Genomic DNA, 14,006 nt, shown 5'->3' with positions numbered 1-14,006 from the left:
TGCTACAATATTTGATGAAAATATTTCCTGACTCTAATTCATGACCTTCAAGACACCATCTTAAATTTCATGCTCACAGACTAAGAGAATTAAGGGATTATATGAAGTATAATCTGTACGTATATATTCTTGTGGCATGGGGTACGGCACTCTCCACTGCTGGAGTGAACCCTGCCTGAACGTGACTAAGTTAGATGTGGCCTTCAATTCTCATTCCTATGTCCCCTCAGTGGCCACTTCCTGCTCTGCCTGCCCCATCTACGTGTTTCTGCCTCCCAGGTTTCATCATCCCCTTATTTGATAAGTTATAGGAAAAGGAACAACAAAGGGCCACATTTGCTTCTTCACCTGCGGAGAGTCAAGAGACCTACTGTAACACTTGATGCAGACATGCCTGCTTCAGCTCAAGAACTTCAGAGCTGACACATGCAGATCAGTGAAGTTAGAACACACCCTCGCACCATACACAAAAATAAACTCAAAATGGCTTAAAGACTTAAATACGAGGCATGACACCATAAGTTCTTAGAAGAGACCATAGGCAAACATTCTCTGACATAAATCGTACCAATGGTTTCTTAGGCTAGTCTCCCAAGGCAATAGAAATAAAAGCAAAACTAAACAAATGGGACCTAATCAAACTTACAAGCTTTTGCACAGCAAAGGAAACCATAAACAAAATGAAAAGACAATCTACGGACCGGGAGAAAATATTTGCAAATGATGTGACCAATAAAGGCTTAATTTCCAAAATATACAAACAGCTCATACAACTCAATAACAAAAAAGCAAACAACCCAATTAAAAAAATGGGCAGAAGACCTAAAGAGACATTTCTCCAAAGAAGACATGCAGATGGCCAGTAGGCATATGAAAAGATGCTCAATATCACTAATTATTAGAGAAATGCAAGTCAAAACTACAATGAAGTACCACCTCACGATGGTCAGAATGGCCATCATTAAAAAATCTACAAATAACAAATGCTGGATGGGGTGTGGAGAACAGGGAACCCTCCTACACTGTTGGTGGGAATGTAAGTTGGTGCAGCCACTATGGAGAACAGTATGGAGGTTGCTCAGAAGACTAAAAATAGAACTACCGTATGATCCAGCAATCCCACTGCTGGGCATATACCTGGACCAAACTATAATTCAAAAAGATACATGCACCCTTATGTTCATAGCACACTATTTACAATAACCAAGACATGGAAACAACCTAAATGTCCATCAACAGATGAATGGAAAAAGAATATGTGGTACACACACACACACACACACACACACACATATATACATACAATGGAATACTACTCAGCCATAAAAAAGAATGAAATAATGCCATTTGCAGCAATATGGATGGACCTAGAGATTATCATACTAAGTGAAGTAAGTCAGACAGAGACAAATACCATATGATATCACTTATTTGTGGAATCTAAAATATGACACAAATGAACATATCTACGAAACAGAAACAGACTCACAGACATACAGAACAGATTTGTTGCCAAGGGGGAGAGTTGGAGGGGGTGGGATGGATTGGGAATTTGAGATTAGCAGATGCAAACTATTATATATAGAACAGATAAAAGGTAAACAGCAAGGTCTTACTGTATTGCACAGGGAACTATATTCAATATCCTATGATAAACCATAATGGAAAAGAATATGAAAAAGAAAAAAATATAGATCTGAATCACTTTGCTGTAAAGCAGAAATTAACACAATGTTGTAAATCAACTATACTTCAATAAAATAAATTCTAAAAAATGAAAAAAAAACGAAAAAAGAACTTCAAAGCTGAGAGTGTTTGGAGAGAGAGGTCATGGGCTGTAGCTGGCAGCCGTAGCAGAGGTGGGTGGTTCTGTTGCCATAAAACCAAAATATGGGGATTTGGGCCATACGCCCAGCAGGCCCAGGTGTCACCCGAGAAGCACCCTTCACCAGCAGCCCCATGACACATCATCAATAAGCAATGTCAGACAAAAACCCACATCAGCAGTTTCCGAGACTTGTTTCCCTCCTCATGGCAGAAGGTCCTGCAGTGAAGTCAGGGGTACTTTTCGAGTCAGGTGTGGTGGTGACACAGTAGGAAGGTGCAGGCATCCCAGATGTCCCATGCAGCATTCTGGAGACTTCTAACACCCATATCTGAGGTATCTCACCCACAGAACTACACAGAATTGACTGATACTGATCTTCTTACTCATTTCAGTAAGTGGCAACTGATGTCTCAAGAAGAGGACCAAAGAGATATTGGATTTTCAAGTCAGAAGGATGCTGAGAGATCATCTGACCCAACAGACTTATTTTACAGCAAGATGCAGAAGCTGATGGCCACAGTGTGAAAGCCATTGGTCCAAATCAGAGAATTTCCTACAAATACCTTCAAGAAGCCTCTGCAGGGGACTCTTAGGATTTTAGTAGAATTATCAACATTCGGAACCTATGTCTACTTACCTTCGCATCTCCTCAGAAGGCAATGACAGTATCTTATATCAATTTGCAGTTGATAGGAAATTTGTATGTCTTTAGTAATTTATTTTGTATTCTGAGTGAAGACTGGCAGAGAACCTTCGCTCTAGTGCCTTGTTATTCACTCCCATCAGCCCTCATGATATCGGGCCGCTGCTCCAAACACAGTGGCCCTCAAGAAACACCACCGTCTTCTGACTAAGGAAGACCAGAACTTTCCAACACGAGAAAGTAAAAATTCCAGCTCTTACCATTCAAGATGGTTTTCTACAAACGCAGACATGGGGCTGATCTGCACGGTGTAGGTGTCATTGGCGGAGTACTCGAAGAGTCCATAGTAAGGGTTGAAGAGCTCCTGAGACAAAAGGAAGAAGAACTCTCGCGAAGGACCACTGTAGTCCAGGCTGCAAAGGAAGCAGAGGCCCGGGAAGCTCATTACGTGCGAGAGGCGGGGGACCTGTCCCTAGGCAGGGGCTGGCTTGCCCTTTCAGAGTCAGTGCTAGGAAAGCAAAGAGCAGCCTCTGCTCTTTACAGTGGATCCCAAGGGAAGGATAATTTGCTGTAGAAAATGAGAATGCAGTGATTGGTTTGGGGATGATGTCCTTACTAGACGGCCATGCACCAATGCTATGGCAGTGTTCCTTAACCTCTGTCCTCAATCATATCATACCTTTTGGATAAAACACACAACTGGCCCATTCAAAACTGGGACTTCATTGTGGGAGGTACAAAAGAATTTCCTGTGATGGTGCATGTGTGCATGTGTATAAATTGAAAACACTTTCAAATCCATTCTGCTGTGCCCTCCTGGGTGGGCTTGCCCTCCACGGTGGAGATGGCTTGCCAAGAAATCACTGAAATTATATGAAAAATTCGGTATGTAGTTATATACGTGCACGCTTGGGGGAAGAGTTCTTTGATCAGAAACTCAGAAGGGTACCCACATGAGAAAGTAAAGATGCAGTAGTTTAGGTCTGTCTTTTTGGCTTATACTTTGACCATGTGACCTCAGACTCTAGAACATGCCAATCATCTTAGGCTTTTAGAGAACATGAAACCTAAAGATTGGCAACACCTGGAGAGAAAGGCCTCCTGGGAGGACATGATCAGAATCACCTTGGGGCAAAGGCTTAGAGACATCCTGCTCCTTCTTGAGAAGAATCACCCAGGATCTGGGGTCTCTGGTCTACCCACACTAAGGTGTCTCCATAAAAGTGCTGGTGCCTCACCCCTCCTCTCCAACAAAGGTGATGTAGAGCTTGTTTCGCTGGAGCTCCTTCCGGGAATAGGCCATAACCTGATTGAAGGTTCCCTCCAACAGGTGGTCTCGCCGAATGATGAGCCTGGAAAGGAGAAGAAGTCATGTGGGTGGTGAGCGGGTGCTCGGGCTCCGATGTTAGGGAGTGTTCTAGGCGAGCTGTGGGGACCCAGGCTGATGGTCTCATGGCCCAGCCTCTCCAACAAGGTATAGATTCCGTCAGTTCAGCTATGGCCTTATGTTGACACTCTTTTCAAAACCATGAAAACACAAGGACAACATGCACTTTCATAATGGGACATATTCCATCATGTTGGACTACCTTTAGGATTCTTGTTTTTTATTTATTTTTATTTTTTTGTGGTACGCAGGCCTCTCACTGTTGTGGCCTCTCCCGTCGCGGAGCACAGGCTCCGGACGCGCTGGCTCAGCGACCGTGGCTCACAGGCCTAGCCACTCTGCGGCATGTGGGATCTTCCCGGACCGGGGCACGAACCCGTGTCTCCTGCATTGGCAGGCGGACTCTCAACCACTGCGCCACCAGGGAAGCCCTAGGATTCTTTTTGATCAATTCCAAAAAGAATCTCTTAAGTTGGATTCCTGAGTTTGGGTTTGGCTTTTCAAGATGAAAATAATAAACCCAAAGTGGAAAAGACCACAACTCTTTACTTAGATCCGAAGATCAAAGCTATCTGACTAACGAGTAGGTAAATTTGTCCCAAGAATGTGTAAAGGGAAACATACGATTTTTTAATTTAGTTCAAGATACCTTGTTTTCTGTAAAGGTCTACCATTGATTTTATACATGGTTTTGTTTGCAATCTACTTTTCTTTCTCCCTCTCCTTCCCTTCTCTTCTCTTCCTGCCTCCCTTCCAATTTCTTAACTTCCTTTCTTCTTTCTTTCCAACTTCCTAACTTTTTCTTTCCTCCCTTCTATGAAGATGACTGATACTACACCATGGCATCCAATCTCCAAACACATAATACCAAGTTATAGGGGAGAAAAGGATAGAAACATCTACCCTCTGAGTTCAGTGCCAAGCACTGGAGCACTCACTTAATTTTCCCTGGACCCTGACCAAATCCTTTGGCTTCCAGTTTTCGGTAGAAATTGCGGAGCTTGGCCTCAAAGTCTCTCCTGTAGGGTGAAGGGGCTCTTGCACTGGCTCTCTGTAAACCTGCAGAGAGAAGCACACAGGCTGAAGGTCATCATCTTTTATTGAAGAACAAATATGCAGGGCAACGGAGGAGAAAGGGCCAACCAGAGGCACAGTCCTGCATCTTCGTGTTTTACTTCTCCAAGACATTTCCCTTCATTTCTGTCACTCCCTCAGTTACTTTTATAATAAACAGGTATAATATAATAAAGAGAAAACTGAATTCTGAGGACAGTAGATATTTATGTCTTCCACTCCATTTCAAGTTGCTTTTCTCTTCAGAACACCTCGATGAGCATATTTCTTGGTCTAAGTTATGCTGGAATATTCTAAAACAACATAAATCAAACTAGACTCTTGTACGTTACTATATTATAAGAAGTGGTTGTAACTATAATGAAGCAACTAGGATTGTAATATATGTGTACTTTGTACTTCTCTAACTATATTGACGCTAAAATAAATATACATGTCCCTTAGGCCCCAGCGCATGCAGGAGTTTATATCAGATTACCTTGCACTGTAAAAGCAAAATTAATAACAATTATTAATAATAATTCCTTACTCTTTACAGAAGAGAGTTTTTGTATCACTGAGAGTGCTTTGTAGATGCTTTATTATCTTTATGTACCTTTTAATGAAAAAAGGAATGGAAAAAATAACATTCTTCTCTAAGTTTCGCAGATGGCTATGATCGTGGTTTGCCCCTTCAATAACTATTCATTAGTTTATATTCCAGGTACTGAATTTATAATCTAGATAAAACTGATACAACCAAACTCACAGAAATGAGATTATTATTATTAGTTGAGATGATTCCTACCCATGAAGGAAAGGAACTTAGTTCTTTGAGGTCACAGAATACTCTGGCCAAGTTCAGGAAGGCTTCCCTGGGGAATAGCTGAAGGATAAGTAGGCATGAATTAGATTGAGTGAGTTAGGAAGGGCTTCCACTTAACTTAAGAGAAGAGATGAGCTGGGGGAAGAGCAATCTAGGTAGAGGACCAGCACATGCAAAGGTACCGTGGCAGGATGGAAAATGGTGCTCCAGTCTATCTGGAGCATAGGGTGTGAGGACCAGAGTGATGCAAAACAAGGCTTGAGAGGTGGGCGGGAGACAGATCAAACAGGATAAGGTACACTGTATTAAGCAATTTTGTTTAATGTTAAGCGCAACAGGAAAGCCGTTGTGTGGGGACCAACGTGATGTGTCTTGAGTTATGAAAACCTTTGTCTTTCTGCAGTAGAGAGAAAACACCGGAGAGGCCCAGAGTGGATTTAGACAGTCTGCATTGCACTAGGGTGGTGTCAGTGGAGATGAGAAATGGGACTACATCAAAAAAAAAAAAAAAAAGAAGAAGAAGAAGATAGATTGGAGATGTGTTTAGGAGGCAATGAACTGGATATTGGTAGTGAGGCCCAGGTGGGTTTCAGACATCATAATGGAATGGCCTGTGGTGACATTCACTGAGATGGGGACAAATGGAAGAAGCACAGATGGGTGAGATCACGAGCTTGGTCTTTGACGGCAGTACGTTCGAATGCTTGATTGGAAAAAGACATAGCTTGAGAGAGAGGAGAAAAAAACCTGGCACAGAGTCTTGAGGATGGTTGGAAGGGAAGGATGAGTCCGCAAAGGTGGCCAAAGACGTAGATGAAATGCCCACAGCTTGTGTCCCAGAAGCCAACTGAAGAGGTGACTTAAGGGGAGGAGCCATCAGTAGTGTTCAATGTGGCTGAAAAGTCAGGAGGAGGGCTGAGAATTACCCATAGGACTGGGTACCCAGAGCTTGCCGCGACCTTAGTGAAGACGCCCTCTCTAATGCACAGGTGTGAAGGAGGAGAGGGAGGTGGCAGCATTGGTAGGCTTGTAAGATGGGCAGCAGGCCTTTGAGACAGTTTCTGTCTAAGGGCTTCAATTTTCTCAGTGAAGGAAGAAGGCACATCATTTGCTAGGAGAGACCCAGGGGTTGGAAGTTTGAGAGGAGCGGCAACGTTTGAAATAGCAGTAGAGAAGAGCATACGTTTACCAGTGAAATGTGGTTGAATTTTCTTTTGGGTGTTTATGGTCCGTGTGAGGTGGAGAGATGACTAATTTATAATTGATAATCTGCCTTGTCAGGTGAATTTGCCCAAGAATGCCTGACTACAGATGTAGGGGAAGCAGATATTAAGGTGACCTACGAGTGGAACTCTGTAAATGAAATGCAGAGGATCGGGGAGCTCAGGGCATTGTCAAGAAATGATGAACCAGGGATCCTATGCTGGAGGAGGGAGAGGCAGTTAGAAAGGAGAGGCGTCCGTGAACTGGAGGTCCTGATGAGGGCACAGGGTGGTATCGGGGAGAGCAGCTGAATAAGCACGTTGGATGGGAGTCGGATGCTTGAGTCAGTGACGTCAGAGATGACAACAAGACAGGAAGGGGATTGTGGGACCAGTGGTTGAGGAGGAGGAGGGCAGGGCAGACAAGGAAGCCCAGAAACTGGGAGGCCAAGGAACTGCACGGGTGCCCTGTGGATGCTGATGTCATCCAGGATGGCGGAAGGACTTGGGGAGGAGAGGGAGACTGTGAGACGGGTGCCACAGTCTTTAAGAATGAGAAGAAGGTCGGTGGATGACAGCAACTAGGGGCAGAGATACGGCTGATCTGTGTTAGCAAGGAGGCACACGGGGCACCAGCGGCACCAGTCTCACCAGCGAGTCCTGCAGCATCTGAGGTGTGGGGGGAACAAGCAGCCACCACTTGAAAAGGAAAGAGTCTCTGCTGAAATACTACGTTTCAGGACATAGGTAGAACTAGAACACAAGTCTGTAGGTGCAAGTATAGTTTTCTGCCATCAGATTACAGTATATTTTATAATACAACTTTCATTACTGCTGGTACTACCACTATGGCCCATGGTCCCTACGATGCATTTTTCTAATAATTTAAGCTTTACAAAGTGCTTTGGCATGTATGAGTCACTATGTTGCCCCAGGTAAATGTCATAAAGGTCTGGAAAAATGGGAATTGTAAAGTTTAACCTCAAAATGCCTGGCTTACATAGTCTAGGACCCCAAGGTCAAAGCTAGGAGAGTAAAGAATTACGCACTTTGACAACATGAACTGGATGATTCTTTGTGTTCACGGTGTCAGTAACGCCTGCATCAGGAAGGTTGATTCCTTTTATAAAACTTATCCAAATAATCCGCAGTTAGCAAGTAACTCTTTATACTCCCTTATTCTTTCTATTTGCAGTATGGTATCTCCCCCGTGTAATGATACTCTACATACCAGAGGTACGCAGACACTCTACTGCCAAAGGTTTGGACCAAGATGTAGACACATTATCAGGCTGGGACCATCTCTACAACAAGATGGCAGATCATCATGCAGACCGACAGGTCCCCCAGATGGAGGTCTCTGCCCCCCAGAAGGAAGTCATCCTGTGCACACTGGAGACAACTGATTGTCCTGATGCTGGCTCTGACAAAGCTCCGGGTCCTCCTTTTCCCAAGCCGTGTCATCTCAGCTATGCTGTACGTCAGACGCAGCACACGTGGGACATTTCCTCAGCAATGCTACTGATACACTTGTTTGGAGGAAGCCCTAACAAGGAGATACTGACTTAAAAACAGATTTTAGGAATTAGCGAAACTACCTCTAAGAGATAGTCCTGAACAACATGACGGGGGTCATTCTGAACAAATGAAAAGATATTCTAGTTTTAGAGACCTAGGGCAGTATTGAGTGACACTAGCTGAATGAGACATCCCTTCTGGGGGACACAGCGTATTGCTAAATTCTGTTTTTCTTCTCCATTTCCCCCCGGCTTCAAAAGCCAAGTTTGAACTCTAACTCTGGAGGTCATAAGATAAGAAGTTACTAGATTTTTCAACTACACCAACACCCATGACAATGTGATCTTGTAAACCAAGACAATGGGGAAAAGCTCTTCAGTATCTGGATCCCATGTGGGAGTACGGATTTGCCTAAAGCTAATTATCTTGATGAATACGGATTTGCCTAAAGCTAATTATCTTGATGAACCCAGGAAATACTGGCTTCTTTTTCCGCTAAACGGTTCAATAGATACTTCCTCATTTGGAATGGAAAATACCCACAAAAAATATCATGAGTTCTAATTCTAAGTTCATTCTAATACACAAAGGAAACTCTAGGGAAACAATTTCACATCACGTTACAAACTTCTTTGGCACCTTCACGGGGGCACAATGGTGGTCCCTAGTAAGCATGTAACCTAGTGACTCCTTTATGACTTAATAGAAAGTTACTCAAATTGGTATCTAATAACATTCTGATTCATGAGGCAGAATGTTCCAGAAAGGGCTCTTCCCTTTTAAATGCTCAGAGAGTGTGTTTTAGAACAAAACAGCGATTTAGCGCAGGGGTCTGCAGACTTTTTCTGTAAAGGGCCAGATAGTAAATATTTTAGGTTTTGGGGGCCATACGGTCTCTGTCGCTCTGCTGTTGTAGCATGAACGTTGACACAAAATATATAGATAAATGGGTGCGGCTGGGTTCCAATAACATTTTATTGATAGACACCAAAACATGAATTTCATATAATTTTCATGTCATGAAATATTGGTTTAGTGAAAAATGTTTCCAAATCATTAAAAAATGCAAAACACATAATAGCTTGGGGTCATTACCGAAACAGGTGGCACTGTGTCAACACCCAACTTAGTGTGCAGATGATCAGAAAATTGAGAGGGGACTAAGGGAGAGAGGGCACCTTCATCAGGTGGAAACACAGGTGGCCACTTGCAGGAGACAGAATGCCAGACCCTCACGTTACCTGGGGAGTTCTGAGGTGACGAGCAGGGTGAACAGCGGGGAGAGAAGCTGTACCCAGGGTGGAAGGCAGCCTGCAGGGGGACATAGGACATAATCTCTTCTTCAAAGAGACTGCAAAGTAAAAAAAAAAATTTAAAGTTGGTTCTCTGTCCATGAGAGCATGTTCACAAATTGGTGTAAGAGTGGTTACAATTCTCACGAGACAACAAAAGCACTTAGATTCACTTAGATGGGCACATCCCGGCATGCAAACTCTCCCTGTCATTTTAAACCCTAATTAATCCTACAACAAGGTCTCCATCAAGTACCATATGTAGCTCTTGATACCCCAGTCTTACATGTAGAGAAAGAGGTGAATAGCAGGTATAAGGGTGGGAGCCCTACTTCAGTTGCAGCCACTAGAATATTCTAGAACAAGCAACGTGTGTTTCAGTCTGGGCTGTCCTGGAGAACTGCCCAGAGCAGCTTTTCCAGTTGCTTTTCCAGAACTGTTTCAGGCTCAGCCCCTTACCTCAGCAAAATGACCAGATCTGCATCACAGGACAACTTTTCAAGCCCATGATTACCCTCGGTCCGAATGTAATGGATTTTCTCCCTAGAATAATGTGGGAAGGAAAATAAGAATTACACACCGATGCATAAGTTAAGGAACGAAACCCATTCTGATCCCCCTTTCTCTTCCAATAGGGCTGAACAGTGATGTTCTAATGTCCAGAGTATTTCGAGGTATTTAAGTTCATATTGAAGGTTCCCATGATGCTCTCCAAGGGATCACCTTTCCTCAGACTCACACGGGGACAGAAGCCAAGGAGCACAACACAGGTAGGTCCTCAGAGAGCCACACAGTTGGGAGTGGAGCTGGGGTGGAATGTTGTGGGTTCACGGCATCTTGGAAGCCATGGGAAGAAAGAGTGACGAGGTGTCTCCTGAGAAACCTTATGCCTGATGGAAAATGAATTAACTCCACACTCAGTCCAGAGAGGGTCTGGCCCCAGAATACAAGAGAGTCTTCCAGGTCAATCTGAGTATAGGCATCAATTTCTCTCTGTTTAATTACAACTCATGCATTCTTTTTCACAACCTCCAACTCCAACCTGGCAAAATGATTCCAGTAAGTCTACGGATAAATAGCGTTTCTTTTGATCAAATGAACTTTGTAATGTGCTTCTCTGACATTCAGATATTCAAAGATTACAAACACTATGGCCAAGAATCATTCCCTTATAGGTATGCTTCAAAGAAGTTAAAAGTTTTTCCCTTTTCTTGAAGAGATGCAGCAGAAATCTGAGAAGACTTAAGGATTGATTTTTTAAAAATATTTCACTTTTTTTCTTTTTTTGTTTAAATTTTTGAGATGATTTTAGAGTCGCATGTACTTGTAAGAAATTAATAAAGAGTGGTCTAGTATACCGTTTACTCAGTTTCCTCTAATGAAAGATTAAAAATAAATCTATTAATAAAAATACTATAGATACAACTTTTTTCTCTCTCTGATTATACTAATGTGAATCCAAATCTTCATCATAACTTGCATATTTTCAGGTAAAAATATAATGAACTTGACATTTTGGTGTGGGTATTTTTAAGAAGACAAGAGAAACTTTTTGGCTTCTACAAAGATACACAAAATGGGAGTAAACAGAGATGCACTGTGGTCCAACCTGAAGTTATGGGTAGAGTACTGCTGCAGTAAATGCCTTCTCCAAAACCTGTGGGTGATCATAGTGGCTCCTCTGACCAGGGACTTGGAAACTGGAGCAGACCTGTCCACACATCATTTTTCAGGGAGGAGGTGGAAGCCTGGCCAAGGGTACAAGCATCAAGCCTCCTCCACCAGCTGCTTCTCCCTCCACATCCCTGTGCCCTTGACTCCGTGTGCCTGAGCACTGTCCTGCAATCCTGACAGCATCTCACAGCCCTCTTGTTTGGAGGATTCTCGTGGACCCTGTTCCTCTGGTTTACCAACTGCAGCCCCACGAGGGACTCTCAAATTGATGTGTTCCCCCAGTGGCAATGTCCCTGGGGCAGGTCACCCTGCTGCCCCAAGGGACCCACATCTGGGCAAGCCTCTGGTCTCCCTGCCTGGGGAAAAAGGGGGAGAACATTCTAGGGGGTCACTCTTTATTCCCTGGGTTCCTGGGGAAACAAAGTCCAAAGAGAGTCAAGTCCATGAGGGCAGGAGAGCACCCTTCCCAGCCACGGGAAGTGGCACCCTCTATAGTGGTTCTATCATCACCCTACCTACTCAGACCACATACACGTATCAGAAAGCCAAGCAGAGTTTTCTGAGAGCTTTGGTTGTTCTTCACGGGACATTACACCCTCTGTCATGTATGTGAAAATCTCATGCAGACCTAGTGTTCTGAGGGGCCTCCAAATGTCCCTGGGTCCAGACCAAAGGCACTGAGACCTGGGGGAGATCTCTGAGGGTGAGAATGCCAACCGCCTCTCCTACACGCATCCCATCAGGAAAACTCCAGTGTAGAGCTCAGGTCAGTAGAGCCACCTGCCTCCTTGACATCCTGGCATCTTTATCTGTGGCCTCAAAGACCTTAAAACTCAATATCCACAAGGAAATCCTTGCCATCCTTCCATCACTATCACTCAATTCTGATCATGTCCTTCATGGCCCATAATACAATCTATAGCTCTATATTTGGCTTTAAAAAAAAGTCACACTTGTCTATCATCCGTCTTCCCCAATAGACAGTAAGTCCCATGAGAGAAGGACCGATGTCTGTTTGGCTTAGATACTGGGTACACAGCCCTCGCACAATCCTGATTCAGAGTAGCCGCTCAATAAAAGCACTAGTTGAAGGAAAGACAGAATGAATGAGGACGGCTACCATGACCCTGAAACTTAACAGATGTCATTAACCCCTGGGTTTTATGCCTCCGTCTTCCCTCTCCCCATGCGGTTTCCTTATGCTTCGTTACTTCTGCTCAACACAGTTTTCTGAGAACTCATCCTCCACCCTCTAACCCAACGACTGGCTTTGCAAACCCAAGACAGTGGATCCATGGCTCCTGGAGAATAGCAGTGACCATGGGGTCATGGTCCCCATGTGGGAACCACAGAGGAAGCAGTAAGTTAGTTCTTCCTCTGGGCAGAGTCATGGGGAGAGGAGGTTTTCCTTTCAACTACTGGATCTTTAAAGTCAAGCTGACTCACCCTCACACCACATCTAGGCGCAGGCAGAGGCCTAGTCATAGGCCCAGTGCCCTGTTTTTTGGATTCTTAAACCTGACACCCTGAAGAGCAAACTCTTGCTCTTGTTCTGCCTTTTGGATTCCATGACCTCTTACGTCAGTTTCTGATGTCACTGTGGGCTTTCTGGTTTTGATGAGCTCTTTGGGTTTTCAACCTGGGGTCTACAGGTCCTTTAGGATCCATTAACTCTTTGAAATTATATGCAAAGATTTATGTTCGTATATGGAGGAGAGTCTATAAGAGCTTTCATCAGACTCTCAAAGGAGTCCTTAACCTTAAAAAGGTTATTAGTTTCTACATTAATTTCCAATATTTTTCCAGTTCCAATATTCCCTAATTCCAAGTCACCCACATCTGGAAAATCATAATTGTACAATTCCACACTGCAACCCCCCCCCCCCCCGCCCGCCAGAGGTTTCTTAGATTCTGTTATAACGTGATACTACACAACAGTGCTGAAATTGTTTACTTCCCTTCAGAAACACATTCCACTCTTCTACACAGGGGATTAATTTGATTACTTTAAAAATGATTTAAACAGGACTCTAGGGCCTTTGGGGAGCTCACATTTCTCCCAAAAGTAAGCAGTGAACTCCTTATTTAGTGGTAGAATCTGTAACGTAGAAATGTTCAAGAGCAGTGATGTGTCAGAAAGTTTTCAGATAGTACAACACCTCTGAAAATCCCTTGGAAATTCCCTTAAATTATTATGTACCGTGAGCCAGAGAGCGGCCCACGAATGGACCGAGGATGGCCCTGCCTTCCGTGACACAGTAATAAAACTTGGGCAGAGGTGAACACAAGTGGAAGTGATGATCAGTCAAGCTGAAGTCCTTTTGTTCACTCAAAAAGTAATCAGTGTTTCCTATCTTCGAAGTAGAGGAACCAGGCTCTGAGGCAAGAGTGGTTCAAAGACTAAGAAGATATAGACCCTGCCCTAAGACACTTCCAGTGTCGTAGGAAGACATTAGTACATGGTAGAATACGAGGGATAATGGGAAAATATCTTAGAGGTACAAAACCAAATGCTATTAAATCAAAGCAAAAGAACTACTGAAGTCTGCCTAGATCACCGAGACTTTGCGTTTGACTTGAGCC

The 14,006-nt window shown here is 43.7% G+C and overlaps 1 protein-coding gene across 8 annotated transcripts in view; it reads right to left on the bottom strand.

Moving 5' to 3' along the window:
- The window catches only part of HECW1 (HECT, C2 and WW domain containing E3 ubiquitin protein ligase 1), a 479,149-nt gene that overhangs the window by 54,692 nt on the left and 410,451 nt on the right, over positions 1–14,006 (bottom strand). For all 8 annotated transcript variants that reach the window (XM_060304845.1, XM_060304844.1, XM_060304842.1 and 5 more), the window contains 5 exons: positions 10,209–10,292; positions 9,699–9,808; positions 4,797–4,917; positions 3,710–3,823; positions 2,732–2,884 (listed from right to left, as the gene is read on the bottom strand). In XM_060304845.1, coding sequence (XP_060160828.1) covers positions 2,732–2,884; positions 3,710–3,823; positions 4,797–4,917; positions 9,699–9,808; positions 10,209–10,292 — 582 coding nt within the window. The remainder of the gene's footprint in view (positions 1–2,731; positions 2,885–3,709; positions 3,824–4,796; positions 4,918–9,698; positions 9,809–10,208; positions 10,293–14,006) is intronic.

The sequence above is a fragment of the Globicephala melas genome, chromosome 9 (assembly GCF_963455315.2).
Source record: "Globicephala melas chromosome 9, mGloMel1.2, whole genome shotgun sequence".
NCBI classification, from domain to species: domain Eukaryota; kingdom Metazoa; phylum Chordata; class Mammalia; order Artiodactyla; family Delphinidae; genus Globicephala; species Globicephala melas.
Note: the sequence above shows the minus strand (reverse complement) of the source record. Positions and strands in the feature narration are given on the sequence as shown.